This window comes from Salarias fasciatus, chromosome 6 (assembly GCF_902148845.1).
Source record: "Salarias fasciatus chromosome 6, fSalaFa1.1, whole genome shotgun sequence".
In the NCBI taxonomy this organism is placed as follows: domain Eukaryota; kingdom Metazoa; phylum Chordata; class Actinopteri; order Blenniiformes; family Blenniidae; genus Salarias; species Salarias fasciatus.
The window spans coordinates 7,357,271-7,375,611 of record NC_043750.1 but is presented as its reverse complement, the minus strand read 5'-3'; the positions used below and the strand labels follow the sequence as shown (position 1 = coordinate 7,375,611).

At 42.7% G+C, this 18,341-nt stretch overlaps 1 protein-coding gene across 1 annotated transcript in view; it reads left to right on the top strand.

Annotated features, from left to right (window-relative positions):
* LOC115389487 (voltage-dependent T-type calcium channel subunit alpha-1I-like) overlaps window positions 1–18,341 on the top strand; it is a 207,553-nt gene that overhangs the window by 40,512 nt on the left and 148,700 nt on the right. Inside the window, exon 2 of the mRNA XM_030092887.1 lies at window positions 11,802–11,913. Coding sequence (XP_029948747.1) covers window positions 11,802–11,913 — 112 coding nt within the window. The remainder of the gene's footprint in view (window positions 1–11,801; window positions 11,914–18,341) is intronic.

The following is an 18,341-nucleotide window of genomic DNA, read 5'->3' as shown; positions in this document are numbered from 1 at the left end:
TGAAATGAGAGTTTGAAAAGCCCAGAAGACTGACAAGCAATTACAGATTTATGGAACAAGTAGGGGTGTGTGTGTGTGTGTGTGTGTGTGTGTGTGTGTGTGTGTGTGTGTGTGAATATTTGTATGATTTTGTGCACTTCTCTGAACTGACAGCTCGGGGGGAAAAAGAAGCTGACATGAGATGCTGTGAAGCATTACCGTGTGATATCCCATGACATTTACTGCTGTCCAACACACGCACACACACACACACACACACACACACACACACACACACACACACACACACACACGTATGCCCCATCTCCCACAAATCTACTGCCCCTCTTTGCCCATCGAGCTGTGCTGGATCGAAGACCTCCTGATGGAAAATTCCAGGAATGAGAAGACCTGCCGCATCTCTGGACGTTATTTAATGTTGGAGGGAGGCAGCTGGAGTGGGAGCGGACAAAGTGATCAAGTGAAGGATAAATTCTGAAATAGGGAATAAAAAAAGCGAGACGATTAAAACCAGCTAAGTGCTTTATTTTGTATGTGCTCAGATCAGCAGAGTAAACACAGCGTCACACTTCAAGCTGAGACTTTTTACTGAATTCACTCATTTGCTCAAGCTTCAGATTTGTAGGCGAGACCACTTCTTTATAAGACACACTGAGATTAACATGTAAACGATTTGACTTTTTAGTTTTATGGCAAAACAGCTTGGAAACCTTTCAAAAAACTATTGTTCACAAAAATATATATATATATATATAATCCTTTTCTTTATTAATAATAGTTGGGGAAAACACTTTGCTATACTTACCTCTTATATGAAATTCAAGTTTTAGTTTAGTTTAAATATGGAGGTTTTCCGGGAGAGATTTTTGAGTTCGCCGCCACCTCCAGTGTGGAGGGCCAGGTGATCCTTCATTTGGTTTCAACCCTTCTACTTGTTTGTGCTCATCATAAACCAGGAGTTGAAGGTCCAGTGAACAGTGATGAGAACAGAGGCGTTTGTTTGGCGCTCATGCACTGTACCACAATATCGTGAAAGTTGCATTTTCCCCTCGTTGCCATGGAGAAGGAGCGTTCATGGAAAGGTCCAGCTTGGGAGCATTTTCAGTGGCTCAGAGCACCTTTGAGGAGCAAACTGTGGAATGATGGAGAAAAGGCTTCCTCAGTTGACGGTGGACACAGCATACGTCACACCACACAGGTGTGTTTTCTCTACCCCATAACACACTCCTCACACTGCCTTAAAACGCCACTCAACTGCAGAAGTTTCCTGTTGTGAGCTTCTGTCGTCCTGTCACTGGCTTCACTCCTGCCTTCTCCACTGGCTTTCATGTCTGGATCCCCCCATGTCTCCCGCCACCCGCTGCACCCAGCAGTGTTGATTTCCTCTGTTGCTGCAACGGCAGCATTTTAAGGGATGGGATTAAAGCTGAGAGCAGGTGACTGCAAATAATTTCGAGGCAAAATGAGGTGAGCTCAGTGTAAAACTGGACGAACCGACATATTCACTGCAGACTAAATGAGAAATCCAGTACAGTTTAACAAGAAATAGATTTCTGGGAGGAGAATAAAAGAGACTACGTCGGTGTACAATAACAATAGTTTGAGAATTTGTAACAAACGGACTTGCTGTAGTTTTATGTGCACAATCCATATGATGTTCAATGGAGAAAAAAACACAATAGTGTTTTTGAAAATACATCAGTGGTTCAACACATCCTACAAAATACATAAAATGAATGTATTTTAAAACCTTTTGTACTGAGATGAAGCCACTATTGATCGCTGATCCGGGCTCCACTGTGCTGGATTTATGCAGGGTTTCTCAAAATGTCATAAAACACAAAGTCTGTGCTGTTGAGCTGACCAGACGAAGGGACTTGTATAGAATGAAACAGAGGCAGTTGGCATCCTTTTGTGAAGTGGGTTCCTTTCTTTACACACTGCTGGAAAGCTGAATCAGTGAATGAACGTATAGCTGGAGCATCAGGTGCCTTGTTTATCTTGAGAAGGACCATTTAACCCAACATGCAATTTACTGGTCTGAAGTGCTGATTTCTTTCACCCACTATAAAATTTCCTCAAATCTGGGCTTCCATTTACTTCCATTTACAACAAGTTTCTCTCTGAAGGGAGAACCATCAATTTCACCTGTCAGGATCTGTTTGGCTCCGGAAGCCGCTGTGCACTGGTGTCATTTCACTTCTTTTTTTTGAAATGTGCTTTGATTTTAGACTTCAAGAAAAAAGTGATGGTGGTTCTACACAACGATGGCTCTATCTTGGTGATGTTGTGGAAAAGTTGCATTTTTAAGTGGATCCGTTGTCGTATAAATGCACACTCAAAACGCAACGAAAGTGTTTCGTTTTCATTTAAAATCATTGCTGTGTAAATGTTCCCTAACCCTAAATCAGGACTCTCAACGACCTCAGACATTTTTCCATTGCATTCTGTTCAACAAACAGACAAGAAGTGAATGTTTTATTCTTAAAGGATCAGTTCGGTTTAAACAGTTTTCACGTTGTTTATGGAATGAAGTACAACAACATACTCACCCAGAAGGCTGTTCTGATCCAAACAGTGCTTCAGGAGAAAGTTAGATCCAAAATCGAGTGGTGCACATCCATATACTGTTAGCCAATGGGGCATGTATATAGCCGCTCCTGAAAACAGCTTTAATCGTCCAAAAACTCATTAGTTTCACCAATATTTCATCATGGTCCGCTCAGCCTCTCCTCCACCACAGCCCGGTGTCGCGAGATTTGTCATATATGTTCGATTTTAATGTACTACTCGGCGTCCACCCGTATCTCGACACCTACATCTAGATATCTGTGTCTATATGACTAGGTGGTGGTGTGACGAGAGCTACGGAAGCCGCAGTGTTGTGTGTGTGTTTTTTCGACTGCCGATGCTAAATGCTAATGCTGCTTTTGCTAAAGAGAAAATCATTCAAAGTTGTTGTCCACAACATCTTCATCCAACAGACATTTGTCCATTTTACACTACACTGGAAAAAAAAGCACCGTGTGTAGCCTCAGGTTGCCGCGGAAACAATGAGCCGTACTGCGCATGGCACGGCGCCATAAACAAAGCTTTCAGTTCAGAATTATCTCAGTAATATGCTTTAAAGAAGTCCAGAAGCGTTTGGCAGCGTGAGGATGTTTATTCCAAAAGCAGGTATCAGGAGCATGCGCTAGGATCGGCAGTCGAAAAAACACACACACAACAACACTGCGGCTTCCGTAGCTCTCATCACACTACCGCCAAGACATGGATGTGGTGTCTAGATACGGGTGGACGCCAAGTAGTACATTAAAATCGAACATATATCTACATATATGACAAATCTCGCGACACTGTGCTGTGGTGGAGGAGAGGCTGAGCGGACCGTGATGAAATACTGGTGAAACTAATGAGTTTTTGGACGATTAAAGCCGTTTTAGGAGCAGATATACACATTTTTCATTTCATTTCATTTATTAATTTATTTGAATGACAATGCATATTAATGAACAGACATCAGTGCTGTAAATATGCCGGATTTAGCTCAAGGCTAAATATACATGTCCCATTGGCTAACAGTAAAGGGATGTGCGCCGCTCGATTTTGGATCTTACTTTCTCCCGAAGCACTGTTTGGATCAGAAAAGCCTTCTGGGTGAGTATATTGCTGTACTTCATTCCATAAACAACGTGAAAACTGTTTAAACCAAACTTATCCTTTAAGCAACCCCAAATCCTCCCGAATGTCTTCATGCCTCCTGAGTGTGTTGTCTGTGGTTTATCGGCAGAGAATATTGCAAAGTGAAGCTGCAGATTTTACAGCTCCTAACTTCCAGACAACGAGCAGCAAACTAAAATAACCTTCCCCTGTTCCCTCGCTCTCTTTTCTTTTTCCCTTTTCGCTGTGCTTTGTGACGATTTACTTCATTTGATCGTCGATCCGTTGCCGTAGAAACCGGCGGTCGTTTGCCTCCTGCGTGTCTCTTTGGAAACAATAAAAACAAGGGAGGGGAGTGGAGAGAGGGAAAAAGGCAGAGTGACATAGAGAGCGGGCTGAGGAGCGCCGACGCCACGCGGCGCTGTATTAAGAATTCATTTAGCCCCTGCTGCCGAACACGTTCAGCCTCCCAGCTCTCCCCGGCTCCGTCACGCCGATGCTTTCAGCTCATCCGAATCTTCAGGGTAATGGTCTCCAGTGCCGCCGAGTTTTATCTGGCCTTTAAGAAATCTTAAGATTTGTTTCCCGGCAGCTCTGCGATGTTCTGACTCAATCTTGTCCTGGAGCTGCGACTGGATCTGCTGCAGCTCCTGGTTTACATCGACGCTGCTGCTGTGAAGGAATGCGAGAGGCGGAGAGGGCCGAGTAAATCAATGAGCTCAGTGGATCTTAAAGGGAAACTTTAATGCTCTCTGTGTGGTGGAGTCGGTGCAGAGCTGGAGAAGTCAGATTGTCTCATATGGTCATACGCTTCATTTTTCAGAAGCTCTCCAAACAGAAAAGTGTTTTTTTTTTTCTTTCTTTTTCCCCTACAAAGGATGTACGAGGAGGGAGGAGCAAAGTCAGCTTGGTTAAATTGTTAATGGAGTTATGAAGCTGATGAGGCAGGTGTCAAATGACAAGGGAAGCTTTCAGGAAGCTGGTTTCTTTGAGGAATTTTTATTTATTTATTTTTTTTTTTGCCAAAAGCCTAAAAACGTTATTTTAGACTCGGTTCGTGTTTGTTGAACGACATTTTCAAGTGACAGTGGAAAAGCTTTTGTTGCGTTCTGGATGTCCAGTTACATGTTGACGGTGCTGGGAGCCACTGGAGACGCAGCTTTGGTGAAAACACTCTTTCTGCGTGTAAACAGGGGAAAATGCAACTTTTCTGAAATGCTTCTGCAGCACATGCACACTGTGGCCATAGTAAATTGTGTCCTTGGGCAAGACACTTCACCCACGTTGCCTATTATGAAAGTTGTGAGAGTGAGTGGTTGGTGGTGGCCGGAGGGGCCGATGGCGCAGATTGGCAGCCTCGCTTCCGTCAGCCTGCCCCAGGGCAGCTGTGGCTACAGCAGTAGCTTACCACCACCCAGTATGGTGTGAAAGGGTTGATGTGATATTGCAGTGTGAAGCGCTTTGGGCTCTGCCAAGCAGGGTAAAAAGCGCTATACAAGTGTAGTCCATTTACCATTTATCATTTAAATAGTGACATTGATAACCATACTTGTTCTCTGGTTGAATGTGTGTATATGGTTTATTATCCAAAAACCAACAGCGTCCACATGTGGCCCTGCATGAAAACGACATCATTTTCAGTGTTTCTGGCGTGTCTTTGTGAATTGACATCGTTTTCAAAATATTGCAGTGTAAATGCGAAGCTTTCCTGAACCAAAGAATCAAAACGGCCTGGTTTCACCTGGAACATTGTCGTGTTTACTATTCTTCTTGAGTGATAATTTATTCTTTTTCTATTAGGCTGAATATCGATTGTTTAGTTTTTATTTTTCTTGCTTGAATACTTGCTTACACTGATGGAGAAGTGAAACAGTATGTTGATTGTACTGTGTGCCGTACATGTGCAGTATGAATTGACTTTCACACTCACTTTGACTTTGACTTGTTTAAACAGGGCCTGAGTAAATTAAGCAGCATATTAGCTAAATGCAAGAGTACTGTAATTGTTTCACATCTGTGCTTCCTAGACTTAATTGCGAAAGCTTTGCGTTCTCATATTTAATACAGTATATACTCCAGGGAGCTTTACATACGTAATGCAGCAAACACAGGATGAAGTAGTCTGAACCAAATGGTGCACAACTTTCAAATTACCACAGAAGAACACAAAAATAAAGGTTAAAATAAATTTAGGTGGTAAAATCAGTTTTATTAAACAATTTCTGGATTAATCTCCTCCCAACAGCTTGACTGTAATGTGCTGTGCTTTGAATTCCTCATCTTTTCCCTTCCAGTCGCAGCGTTGACGTTCGGTATGTGTGTCAGGAAGACAGAGAGAAAGAAAAAGAGCCTCCTCCAAGGCACCTACACTAATTGACTCATTTTTCAGAAGTGGCAGGAGACAGACAGACACTTGCACATTGTTAAAGGCAGCTCATGTTTATGCAGCCGGTGCGAGAGGGGAGAAGGAAAAACCAAGCGCTCCAGCAACTTATGGCGGCTGTTCTTTTGAACGGATGCATTTGGCAGAGAAAATAACCCTGAGATAATCCTCACAGCGTTAGCCCCAAAGGCTGTCATCATTACTTAGACTGGGGAAATAAAAACGCGCTGACCTGCAGGATTTGCCCAGCCACAGTATTCACGCTGAAGTGTGGACGTGCTCGGAAAGGCTTTGCTTTCCAGTGGGTGTGTTGAGGCGCTGCCGGCGGGCCTCACAGCAACTCGGTGACACCTGCAGATGAAATCTCTGTGCTCATTAGGAGAGGCCAGCGGTAGGAGGGGGAAAAAAAAAAAAGCTCAGGTGGCAAAACGGCGTTCCCCTACAGGCTGGATGGTCTTTTCAGATGAGCAAATCAATTATCTGTGATTTAAGGCCCCGTTTCCACAGTGATTTCAAGAGATTTCTGGGAAAACAGTGATAATGATGCTTGGAGACTCTGAAAACACAACTTTTTGAAAACGCCTTGACTCTGTTTCCATGTGAACAGGGGGAAATGTAACTTTTTGACAACGCCCCAGTTCCATCTCTGTGAAAACAGGGGAAAACACAGCTTTCCTGTAACGCTGGCACTGCACATGCACAACACACATGTTAAATAGTTCTTCTGCTCATGCACCAGCAGACAGGCAGTAACAAACATGGCAGCCTCCAGAGCGTCATGAGACCCTGTCCAGATTCTCCCGGGACTTGGTGGTTTTATAGGGGACAGTCACCCAGAACTGAAATCCCAACTTTGTCTTCTTTCCACTCGACACTGCTTTTCCTTGTATGTGTGGTTTCAATCCAAACATAACCATCAGCTTTTGTAAAACTGAAACTTTTCTGAAGCAAAAATGCAAAAAAGTAATGATGTCACACCAATGTTATGCGCACTTACATTGGAAAAAAAGATGCATGTTGCATGATGCATGCAAGATAATGACGAAGACTGAATTTTACTTTTCTTATCAGATAAAAGCTCAAATAAACTTTTACTCTTCACCATAAAGGACGCTTGTTCAGCTTTGACATCCTGAAAAAACAAACATCCGATACATCATCCGATAAAACAAAAAGTCAAAGAAGCTTTATGCCACACTGTGTGAAGGACAGTTTGTTACGTTCTGTACCAATGAGATCCTTTTCTCTGAGGATCAACTCTTCGGGGTTACTCGCCCTCTTGGGGTGTTTACTGACTGGTTTCACTTCAGCTTGTAGTGTCAGACTCTCATTCACTACCAAAGATGCATCCAGCTGTAATTTTGTCCATTGATTCTGTGAAGCCATAAGACTCCCTTGGTACACTCCTTTTTTAAATCTTTTTTACTGGTTCGTCTCTCCTGAGCCTGATTTTTCCTCCTGCTGCTGACTTTGCGAGTTGTGTTTGTATACACTGAAAACACTTTTAAATGGTATCCAGTTGTTTATATTTTTAAATTCTTCTAATGCTGACTCTGATTTATAAAAGCAAGTTATTCTCTTAAAATCAATGACATTTTGACATAGCTTGCCTTTTTTTTTTTTCAGTCAGCTTTTGAGCTGTTAGCCCAGCTCATTGGGCCATGCCATCCATGCTGCACATGCAGTACTGGATATTTGTCTTGAATGCACTCCATGAGCTGACACACATTGATTAAATGTTTGATTCCACGTCAGAAATAATGTGCTCGAGTAAGTCTGAGTGTGAGAGGAAGTGTGTGAACACATGCTTTAGTGTGGGAGGGTAGAATGCGAGAGTTTGTTTTTGAACCTCTTGCTTGGTTTTGCACGTGCATATCTGTGCTTTTTGCTCCAACGTGTGTCGACAAGTGGGTGTTTGTGTGCAAGCCTCTCTCTACGTGTTGATGTGTGTGCATGTGTTTTGCCCACTCGCAGCCTATCTTTATCCATGCTGTGATAACTACAGTCGTCCATCTCTTTAAGGAAGGTTCAGCCAGGGCCAAGAGAAAGAAACATGTTGAGAAATGGAAAATGCTTAGGGAATTTCTGTCTTTTGGAACGTGCAGCGTGACGCCATCAGAGAAAAATCCGGATCCGCCGTCGCCGTCTCTCATTTCTCCACGGAAGTGCTGCTGCCGTCCCGCGGGCTCGTGTGTTCGAGGCTGCGGTGGGAGTGTTTCAGCACGCTGTGCTCTGGAGCCCCAGAGAGGGATCGGACCTCCGGGGCTCTTACAGCGCAGCCTCGTTAGCCAAGCAGAGCAGTCCCTGCTTCAACACAGTAAATGCATATTGAATCACTCCACAGCACTCGGGCTTCTCCCCAGTTCTACTGGCTCACATGAGACTTCATTCAAACAGCTGCTGATAATATCCCTAAATCTTTGCTGTCATCAGAAAGTCTTCCTTTGTAACATTGCTGCAACATTTTGACAAGTCGGGGATGTTTTGAACAGGATGTTCTGAGCTGGATGGGATTCTTTCTCTCATGTCTGCTTCAGAATGCAGAATTTTAGCAATGTTTGCCTTTGTTTACTGATAGCCAGATATTGAAATTGGATAAACTACAGGAACACATCAGATTCAGTGTCACAAATTGAAGATAATAGCTGCCCTTTGTGAAGCATAACAGTGTTTTTGGATTCTGCATTTTCAACTCACTGCGTTTTGATTGGTTGTTTGGTAGACATGTACAATAATAGCTCTCATACTTTTAATTGATGGCAATTCTGGCGATCCTATGGCACCATTTACACCAAAAAAATCTGAGGGTAAATGCATCATTTTTGCTTTTTAGTTTCAGAATTTTTTTTGTGTTTACAAGACAATATTTTTAAAACAATGCTGTGAGCATGCCAGGCCATGGGTTGGCGCTGTTGGTTGTATTTGTGATGAAATCTCATGCATACAGAACACAGTAAACCATAAACAATAACAGTTCCGAGTGTGGATAGAGGTTGATGTTGGATTGTCATGACAGGTGACTGTCAACTATAAAACCACCAAGTCCAGGAGAATCTGGACTGGGAGTCCTGACACTCTGGCTGCCATGCTTGTTATTCCCCATCTGCGTGTGCATGTGTAGAAGAACTATTTACTGTGGCCATTGTGTGCATGGAGTCTTTCAGAAGGTTATCTCAGGATTTTTTGGTCACATGACCATGTAAAAAGTCACCTGTTCGTCTTTGGTCGTGATGAACTGGAACATACTTCTTCCTTTAGTAGTCACTGTATTGCCCCACCCTGTGAAAGCAGGATGCAGGAGCATTGCCAGTTGTGATGTGTGTAAAATGCAGGTCTTTTCAGGTGGAGGGTGTCAGGCCACTCAGATTGAGCCTCATGCGTTTGTCTCTCTTCCATTTGTTCAACATGTGTGACTCTAGCGTGAGTGTAATGAACATGTCTCGAGTGGTAGAGAAAACAAACTATCCCACCACAGCAGGGTATTGATCCCGTGAGCATGGGTCATGGTTTTAAGTGAAGAAGAAACCGAGAGCCACACTTGCTCATTTTTCATCTGGGACAGCTGAAAATCGAAGCAGAAATGGTGCATTTTAATTTTGCAAAGAGCACAGACTTGTAGTCCTAATCATCCTTTATTGGGATTGTCCAAAGACAGAATATGGACATTTAAAGCCTTGTGGTATACAACTGCATGTGTAAACCTGGCTTGGAAAGTGAGCTGATGAATTGTCTTGTGTTTACCATTTGAAGGGCACAAGCTGAAATTCATTAGCTGAATTATATAAGCAGCTACATTTGGGACAGCTGTTGGCAGATAACTGTGGCTACCAATAGATTCTTTTGAGCATCTTGAAAGCGGATCTGAATTACTTGTTTCTAAATGTACCTGGATTATTGAGTACAGCTCAGTCTTCATAATTAAGCTGTATCGGTGTTTTGAGAGTGGCTGAGGTGGCAGTTTTCTGAAGAAAATCAAAAAGAGGACTGAACGTTTTGAAAATACAACTCTTTATTGTAGCTCTTTGTCATCAGATCTCTGTCTCAGTTTCCTTCACATAATCACAAGAATAGGCAACAACTGCAGACTGTGGTTAGATGTGTTTTCAGTGGCATGTGGTCGAGTTGCTAGTCGATTGTCTTGTGGTGATTCTGTGGACGTTCACTTGAGGGGGCCACGACTATCGAGGCCCATTGTCTTCCACTACCTTCATGGCTGAGTGCATTTACTCTTTCAAAGGGAGACAGAGGCCTAAAATTGCTGTTCTGTGTTGCTGGGGTCTGTCCACCTGGGGTCTGTTTCAGAGTTGAATTCTAAAACCTTTTTGTGTTTGTGAGAAGTTGTTCATCATAAGATGAACTGGATCTGTCTCCAGTTAATTATCAGCTGAAGAAAGATGCAGAGGCCGAAAACCAGACGTGTTTGCAGTCCCCCATTAGATCCATTGTTTAAGCTCAAATCGGAATGTTTGAAAATGTCAGGCCAGACTTCGTCCAGAAATGACGAAGGGAAAATGATGCCAAGGACTGCATATCAGGGACTGGGACGAGGCCAGAGTCATCCACGCTGAAGAGGAGCACCGTCAGCGCTGCGTTAAGGAGGCGGAGGAAATAAGAAAGCGAGGCTGGAGGACAAGGACCAGGGATGAGGGAGCATAGATGCTGCCCCACATCTGGAGCACCTTCCTGAAGAGATGAACGAACGTTAGACAGCCATGATCAGTCTGTCAGGAGTGACCAGGACATGTCGTACACCCACACCAGATGTGTTTCAGATGATGAAAGAACACCGTCAAAACATGTCAAAGGTACACTTGTTAAAAAAAAAAAAAAAAAAAAAACGTGTCTGAAAAGAAGAAAGCAAAATACTAAACAAGTGGACTTTATTAGTGAAAAACCACACTGATGGAAAGCTGAGGAAGATTAACTGCACCCTCCTCTGCAGTGACTGCCTCATACCTGGTCTCAGTAACAGCGATCAGAGTGATTGATGGGTGATCAGCTGTTACAGTCACAAACAATCCAAGCTGATGGGAAGGCCTCATTAAGTTTTGTCAAAGGAACCGAGTTGGTCCCATGATTGTATACAAATGACTTGTAATGCAGAACAGTCTATCGAATGCTCTTTTAGCCGAACACTCACTGGGTAAGTCTTCTCTGAGAAGCGATGTATAACGAGGACGTCACCGGACAGATTTCGTTGGACCACTTTACATTATGAGGTATGCTGAGTTTTGTTCTTACTGACCTTGGAAAATAAAAACTGAACACTGTCTTGAATGCTAGTACTCGTGCAGTCAGCCCTGACTTTTAATTTTCTTTTTTTTATTATTATTTTTTATGTGCATTTCAGGTCCGTGTTTCATTCCTCTGCTCTTGTTACTCTTGATGCAGTTGAAAAGTGCTGACTTTGAAGATGTCATAAATGTTTAAAACATCGATTTGACCTCTTGCTGTTTCACGAGAAAATCAAATGTTATGTTTTGCTGCTGGATGCTGAATAAACCAAAGCCTCTGCTGTGGTTAAATTCATCCTCTTTATTTTTCTTGGAGTTTGCTGCTTCGTTCTTCAGCTGTCTTGACATTTAAAGAACAAAACAGCAGAACAGATTTTTTCTTTCTTCTCACTACTTTCTGTCCTCATTGAATTAACTGATGCTTACAGATTGGTGTGTTCCTTTTTTGAAAATCATTGATCCTCCAGGTTGTCGACGCTTGTTTCAGTTTACCAGCCGTTTGCCTTAACCAGCTTTGTCTCTACGTGGTTCGAACGGGTGAGCATGATGGTCATCCTGCTGAACTGTGTGACTCTGGGAATGTACCAGCCCTGTGAGAACATCGACTGCTCCTCAGAACGCTGCCAAATACTACAGGTACGCACATGGGTGGAACATTGTCATGCATGCATGTCACAGTGTCTTTCTGGTTGTTGATTTTGTGTGTTTTGTATTGCCTTCTTTACTCAAGACTGGATTGTATGTCTGGCTTGTGTGCACTCTTTCTAAACTCATATCATCATCGACAATCCCTGCCTGTACCTGAAACATGGTTTGAATCCCTCCTAGCAACCCGTCTGTGCTGTCCTTTTCTTTCTTTCTATCCTTGAACCCAAACAGGAACAGCAGAAAGTCTCCTCTGAGTCTGGTTCTATTGGTTTCTTCCATTTAAAAAGGAGTTCTTCCTTTCCACTATCCCCCACCACTGCTCATTTGAAATTGTTGGGTTCTTCTCACTAAAAGTACCTTGAAATAATTGTTCTTTTAGGCACTGGAGAAGACGATGAATCCTTTGGTTGCAGTAATTGCATGACGCCTGTGACCCACTGAAATCACTGTATTCCAGTAATTGTTTCTTTGGGAGTTCTGGTTCCTTCAGTCTCCTCTTTAGCAGGTCAAATGCTCGCAAGGGTTTCAAATTACATACCTCCCATCTTCTTCATTAGATCGTTATCTTGCTGCTTGGCGAAAAATCCCCCTATCACTTTGGCTGAATCTTTATTTCAACTGTCGGATCAGATGTTATACTGTAGACCTCTGTTTGTTGTACTGCTGCAATGGTGCGATATCGTCGTTGAAGATTAATGAGCCTGTCCCAGGGAAGCGATGCGAGCTCCAGCTCTGACCTTACCTCCACTGTGTTTCACTGATGAGCTTCTGCATGAGTCTATTTAAGTCTATTTAAGTCTGTACAACATTCCGTGTCTCTTAGATTTTGGAGGCTTCTCTTTGTTATGCTTGGTGAGTTCCATCCTGGACTTCCTGCTCTTGTCGCTAATTAGTGGTTTGCGTTTTCCGGTGAAGCCTCTCGGTGAATGTGGCTCCTTCTCTCCTGCTCTCTGGAGGGTGTTATTCATGCCACTGGCAGTGTGGATTGTCTCTCAATTGGAAGACTGCGGCTTTGACCATCCGCTGAAGTGTTCATGAGCAAGACACTAAACTCTTTTGGAAGCTACTTTTATGGAATGGATTGAGGCCCCATTAACACCAAAATGTTTTCAAGTGAAAATTGAAAACTTTTGTAGCATTTTGGGTGTTGGTTTACATGGGAACAGTGTGTTGTTTTGAAAACAGCTCCTGAAGTGGAACTTGTCAAAAACACTGAGGAGAACATAACTTTTAGAGAATGCTGCTGCTGCGAGCCATAGCGCACCATGGATGTGAGTGTAGATGGACAAGAGCAATAATAGAGGCCTCCAGAGTCGAATGTCTCCCAGTCCATATACTCCTGGTACTTGGGAGTTTATTAGCAATTCAACCTCATCGTCCATTTCCACTGTTAATGTTTGCAGCACATTGTTCTCTGCATGCGTGTTTCTTGCAAAAAAACCAAAAAAAAAAAAAAAAAAACAGCACCCATTATTAGCCCGACTCAAAAACTGCCTGGTTTTTAATATTTCTAAAATCCCATGTAAGTGATGCAAACCGGGCCGAGCTCTTGGCCTGGCAGCCATGTCCATCGCTATGTGAACATGTGTGTGTGATTGGTTGAATGTCATTAACTTTGTGAAGTGTTTTGGGGGTTTTGAACAGGGGGAAAACAGTTCTGAATGAATACGTGAACTCCATTTATGAAAAGTTGCCTTCTTTACAGATCATGTATAGGATCTGGTGTCAGCTGCTGTTGTTTTCTTATGTTGACATCTGAAGCACCAGTTCCTTCACTACTTCCTTCTTCTGCGGGACATGACAAACAGATGTTGTTTGTGCAAATATTTTCCATCTTCTCATCCTATGTACAGAATGTGAGTGTTTGGCTTCAAATATTCATATCGTAGGAAACATGGAACCCGTGGGTAGAAGCTGAGAGTGCATGCTGGTCCCCTGACGGTTCCAGTTGGTGTTTCACTGCAGCAGCCTAACAGTGCAGAAACACCACGTATTGTGGAGCCAGAACAAAACAAACAGGCTCATTTATATATGATCTGATGGATGTTCTTGGAGCACGATGCCATAAATTGTATGGAAAATCAGATAAACAACATGCAAATGGGAGCAGAAGTCACATCCCGTGCTTCTAGAAATATGCACATATCTCCATTTCTTCCTGCGTACTTATCATCTTGACACATATAGAATGTTCTAATTCACATGCACACACCCCCACTTCTTCTCCTGATCTGTATTCCTTGGTCTCAGTGCTGTCTCACTCTCCCATGGCGCTCCCCCTCTCCCATGCTGAGCCTTGTAACTCCTGGCTCTGACTCACGCTAGCATGTGGTCTTTATGGTGCGGCGAGCATGACTGGCTCACGTACGGCGCCTCAGCGGCTTTCCTCGTCATCCGGCGAGACGCAGAATCCCTCCTCGCTGATGTCGAAGGTGGTCCAAGTGGGTGTTAGCGTCTGTGCTCGAGCGTGTGCACGTATGTCTTCAGTCTGCTGGTGAAAAGTGCTTGTTGAATCACCCCGGCATCTCTTTTTCTTTTTTCTTTTTTTTTTGCCCCCCTCACACACACACACACACACACACACACACACACACACACACACACACACACACACACACACACACACCGATTGATTCAGCTCTCTAGGGGAGGTGGCTGTTGAGTTGGACCTAATAGAATTTCTCCAAGTATCTACAGACCCGCTATTCAATATCAGCATGGATTTGGTGCGCTGCAGCCCCACAGTCAATACTCTCCTCTCAGAGGATCTGTTGTTCAATACCTTCGTTTCAATGCCGGCTCACAAGTGAAATCCATAAAGTGTACTTTAAGACCTCTGGAGGCTTAGCGAGAAGTCAACTAGTTGCATAAATAGATGGACAAGCAGTTTGGATAACAGAAACGTAAGCTCTGGCCTTCAGCCTCCTTCTAGAGGTGGTCAAACATAAGGCCTGTGGGCCAAAACTGTCCCCCAAGAAGCTCCAGTGCAATCCCAACTACCAAGAAAATTATAAGAATTGCAAAGAAAATTGATTTTTTTATAAACAAACTTCTTAAGAGCACCAAACACAACACAAAGGTCCCGTTTACACGATGTTTTAAAATTAAAAACAACAACCGTGGTTAGAGCCATGGAGAGCGCACCTTTTTGAAAATGACTCTCAAGGTGGAACTTGTTAAAAGCACCTGATCTCTGTGTCGATGGCAGAAACACTGCTGCTGGGCATGCGCACCACGGCTGGAATAAAATGTTCTTTAATACATGTGCAAGTATGATAACGATGGCGGCCTCCAGAGCATCATGACTCCAGATTCTCCTGGGATTTGGTAGTTTTATAATACTAACCCAACTTTGCCGTCGGTCCTCGTTCTCACCGCTGTCAGTGTTTACAGCATTTTGTTCTCTGCCAGCATGTGTGTGTGGTTTCTTTACAAAAACAGCCAACAGTACCAACTTGTGGCCGAGCATGTTAACTACATTGTTTCCAGTGTTTCTGCTATTTTCTGGGAATTGGACATCGTTTCCAAAGTCTTGCCGTGTAAACATGGCGCTTTTCTGGAGTGAAAATGTGAAAATGATGCTTTTCTACTTGGAATGTCACGTAAACAGGCTCTCAAACCCAATCTGAGCCACGATGACACGCTTTGTAATTCGGAATTAGTTCATTCTAAATTTATGGAATTAAAATATTCCCCTTCGTGTTCACATTGGAAACACATTTATTGGCTTCCACTTAATTCCACTTTAACTCTGAGGTTGTTCAGGGTTCTGATTAGTAAGCAGACACAAGTGACGTATTTACCAGATGTAAACAAACTCTGCTTCATACATTTTTTTTCCTTTCTCAATTAACTTTGACACGACAGCTTAAAAAGGGTCCACATTCCTATGCTTCTGCCCATCCTTTCTTTTCAATGTGTGCAGCTTTTCTGAAGCTCCTGTGTGTCTCCAGGAACTAGTATGTGAACGACAACCGGAATTAAGTTGGAGAGGAATTAAAGGTTTACATGATTGAGGACTTATTAAATTCTGCTTTAAAATGAGAATAAACAGGCCACTTTCTTTGCAATGAAGTTCAATTCAGAATAAACATTTAATTTGAAATTAGGTGTTTACAATGTCATTTCAAAGCAGAATGAACTTTTATTTGGAATTAAAGAGGAATTAAAAGTCTCATGTAAATGTGACTCATGATGCTATTATGTAATTAAATTTACCTCAAAGGGAGTTTTGAAAAACATGCATAACACTGAAGCTTTTTGGACATTTCATTGCATTTTACACAAGAAAATATCATTAAAACTGGCTTCATGTGGAAATTGTAGTCATTTTCCACTGTAATTGTACGGATTTGTGAAGCTAGATATTTTCATAATTTTTATCAGCCGAATGAAGAAAAACTTTCAAGTTGTAAACTGAAGGTTATTCTGACTCTATTTCACCGGTCCGGTCCAGTCAAGATGAAACTGGACTGTGTGTGGCCCTTGAACTAAAGTCATTTGACTCCCCAGTTCCAGATTCCTCATACCAGCATCTGACTTGCTGTGACGGGGTTTGTGGAAAATTGATGCAAGAGAGTTTTCATGAAGGGAAAGTTAAACAATCCATAGTAACAACTCATTCAGAGGATCACACCTAGTTCTTATCCTTCGTAAGTTTGAGCTTCAGTTTGGCTGAAGTCCACCAAGGCCCAGGCACTGATGAGATAAATCACAGTTTTATTATCAGCATTCATTGATCTCATCGTTTTCTGGGGTGGACCGTGAGCAAAGGCATGTTTGAAATTGAGAATTGGTTCAAACCTCAACACCTGAGAACTTAATGATTTGTGAAAGTGAGGAAGAAGAGCTGGGTTGAATGAGCTTTATTGTTACCAGAGACGCATGAATAAGACGCACAGATGAGTCCAAGGAGAAGTTTTCTGGTTCACAGGGTGAGTTTATGGCCTGAAGGCTGGACCGATGAACACATTTACTGTCCAACAGCATTGTGGGGTCAAACAATACGACCCACTGAACATCGAAATGAGGTACAAAAAAAAAACACGCTTTTGATTTTTCTGACTTTACTTAAAACTTAAGTTTTAAGTATCAGAAAAATGCAGCTAATCCCACCAAATTACCACAGTTTGAGAAAAATAACCACAGTTACCAAATATGGTAACATTACAAGTCTCTCTGATTACAGAGGTAATGTTGGTGGATTGCTATATGGCGCTCTTATTTTCCATCTGTGTGGTTGGCAAACTTTACCAAAGGCAGCAGCTCCATCTTTTTAGGTCGACACAGGTCAAGTTTGCAAACGTTTTCCTCCGCATCAGTAGGAGTTCTGGCATCCCATCTCCCCTCCAGCTCTTGTGAAAAGGATGCTTACTTCAGCAAAGAGCGAGTCGCAAAACAAAGATCCAGATCAGTGGCTCAGATTCAGATCGTGTTGCCTACAGTGTTTCCCTCGCCAAATCAAATTACAGGCAACACCAAGCGTGTCAGTTCATCTCTAATCCCCCTGTAAACACAGAAAAGAACAGCAGCTAATCTGGGCGTTTTGCTCACAACAGCAATAACATGCATTAGCAAGCAGCCATCTTTGATTTATTTAGATTCCCCCCCCCCTTAATCAGATGCTTGATTAAAGCAAGGGTGTGAATGTAGGTTTTATCTTTGATTACTGCACAGCCAAACTGTTTTCTGTTCGCCTACCGTTCAGGTTGGGGAGAAGACGGAGGATGAAAGTGAAGGGAGGAAGAGAGGAATGAAGGTTTGACAGAGTAAAGCAGATTAGTGGAAGCATTACAGAGAAAGAAATACAAAAAAATCTAACATACAGTGACTCCGAAGTAAGAAGGAGTTGAATTTGTACATTTGAAAGCTCATTACCCTTTCTGGTAAAGGAACCATGGAAACATAGTTTAAGTTCACAGCCGTATCCAAATGTTGACCTTTCTTCTTATTTCTATACATTATTTCTTCCAACGTATTGTCTGTGCGTCACAAGTATCATCTCATTTATTGGAGACCAAGCGCTGAAATATATTTCTTAAAGATAAATGTCTGACCTTCACTTTACGGAAAACCTATCATGCATTCCAATCACTGTAAGAAAAAGTAAACATGAATTCATCACATCCGCTAGGTCAGTGTCATGAAGGCTAGAGTTTGAATGCAGGCCATCTCTGTGCAGAGTTTGCATGATCTCCCTGTGCGAGCCACCAGAAGCTCTGTTTGCTCCTTCAATCTGAAGTCATGCAGGTTAAGTTAGTTGGTGAGTCTTTCCATGACAGCAGTTCCAGTGAAAACGCATTGTTTTTGTGACAGACGATAGCGTTGGATTAATGTTACTGGAGACGCTCAACTATAAAACTACCAAGTTGTGTTTTACCTAGTTTACAAGGAGGTGAGTGGGAGCATTTTGGAGA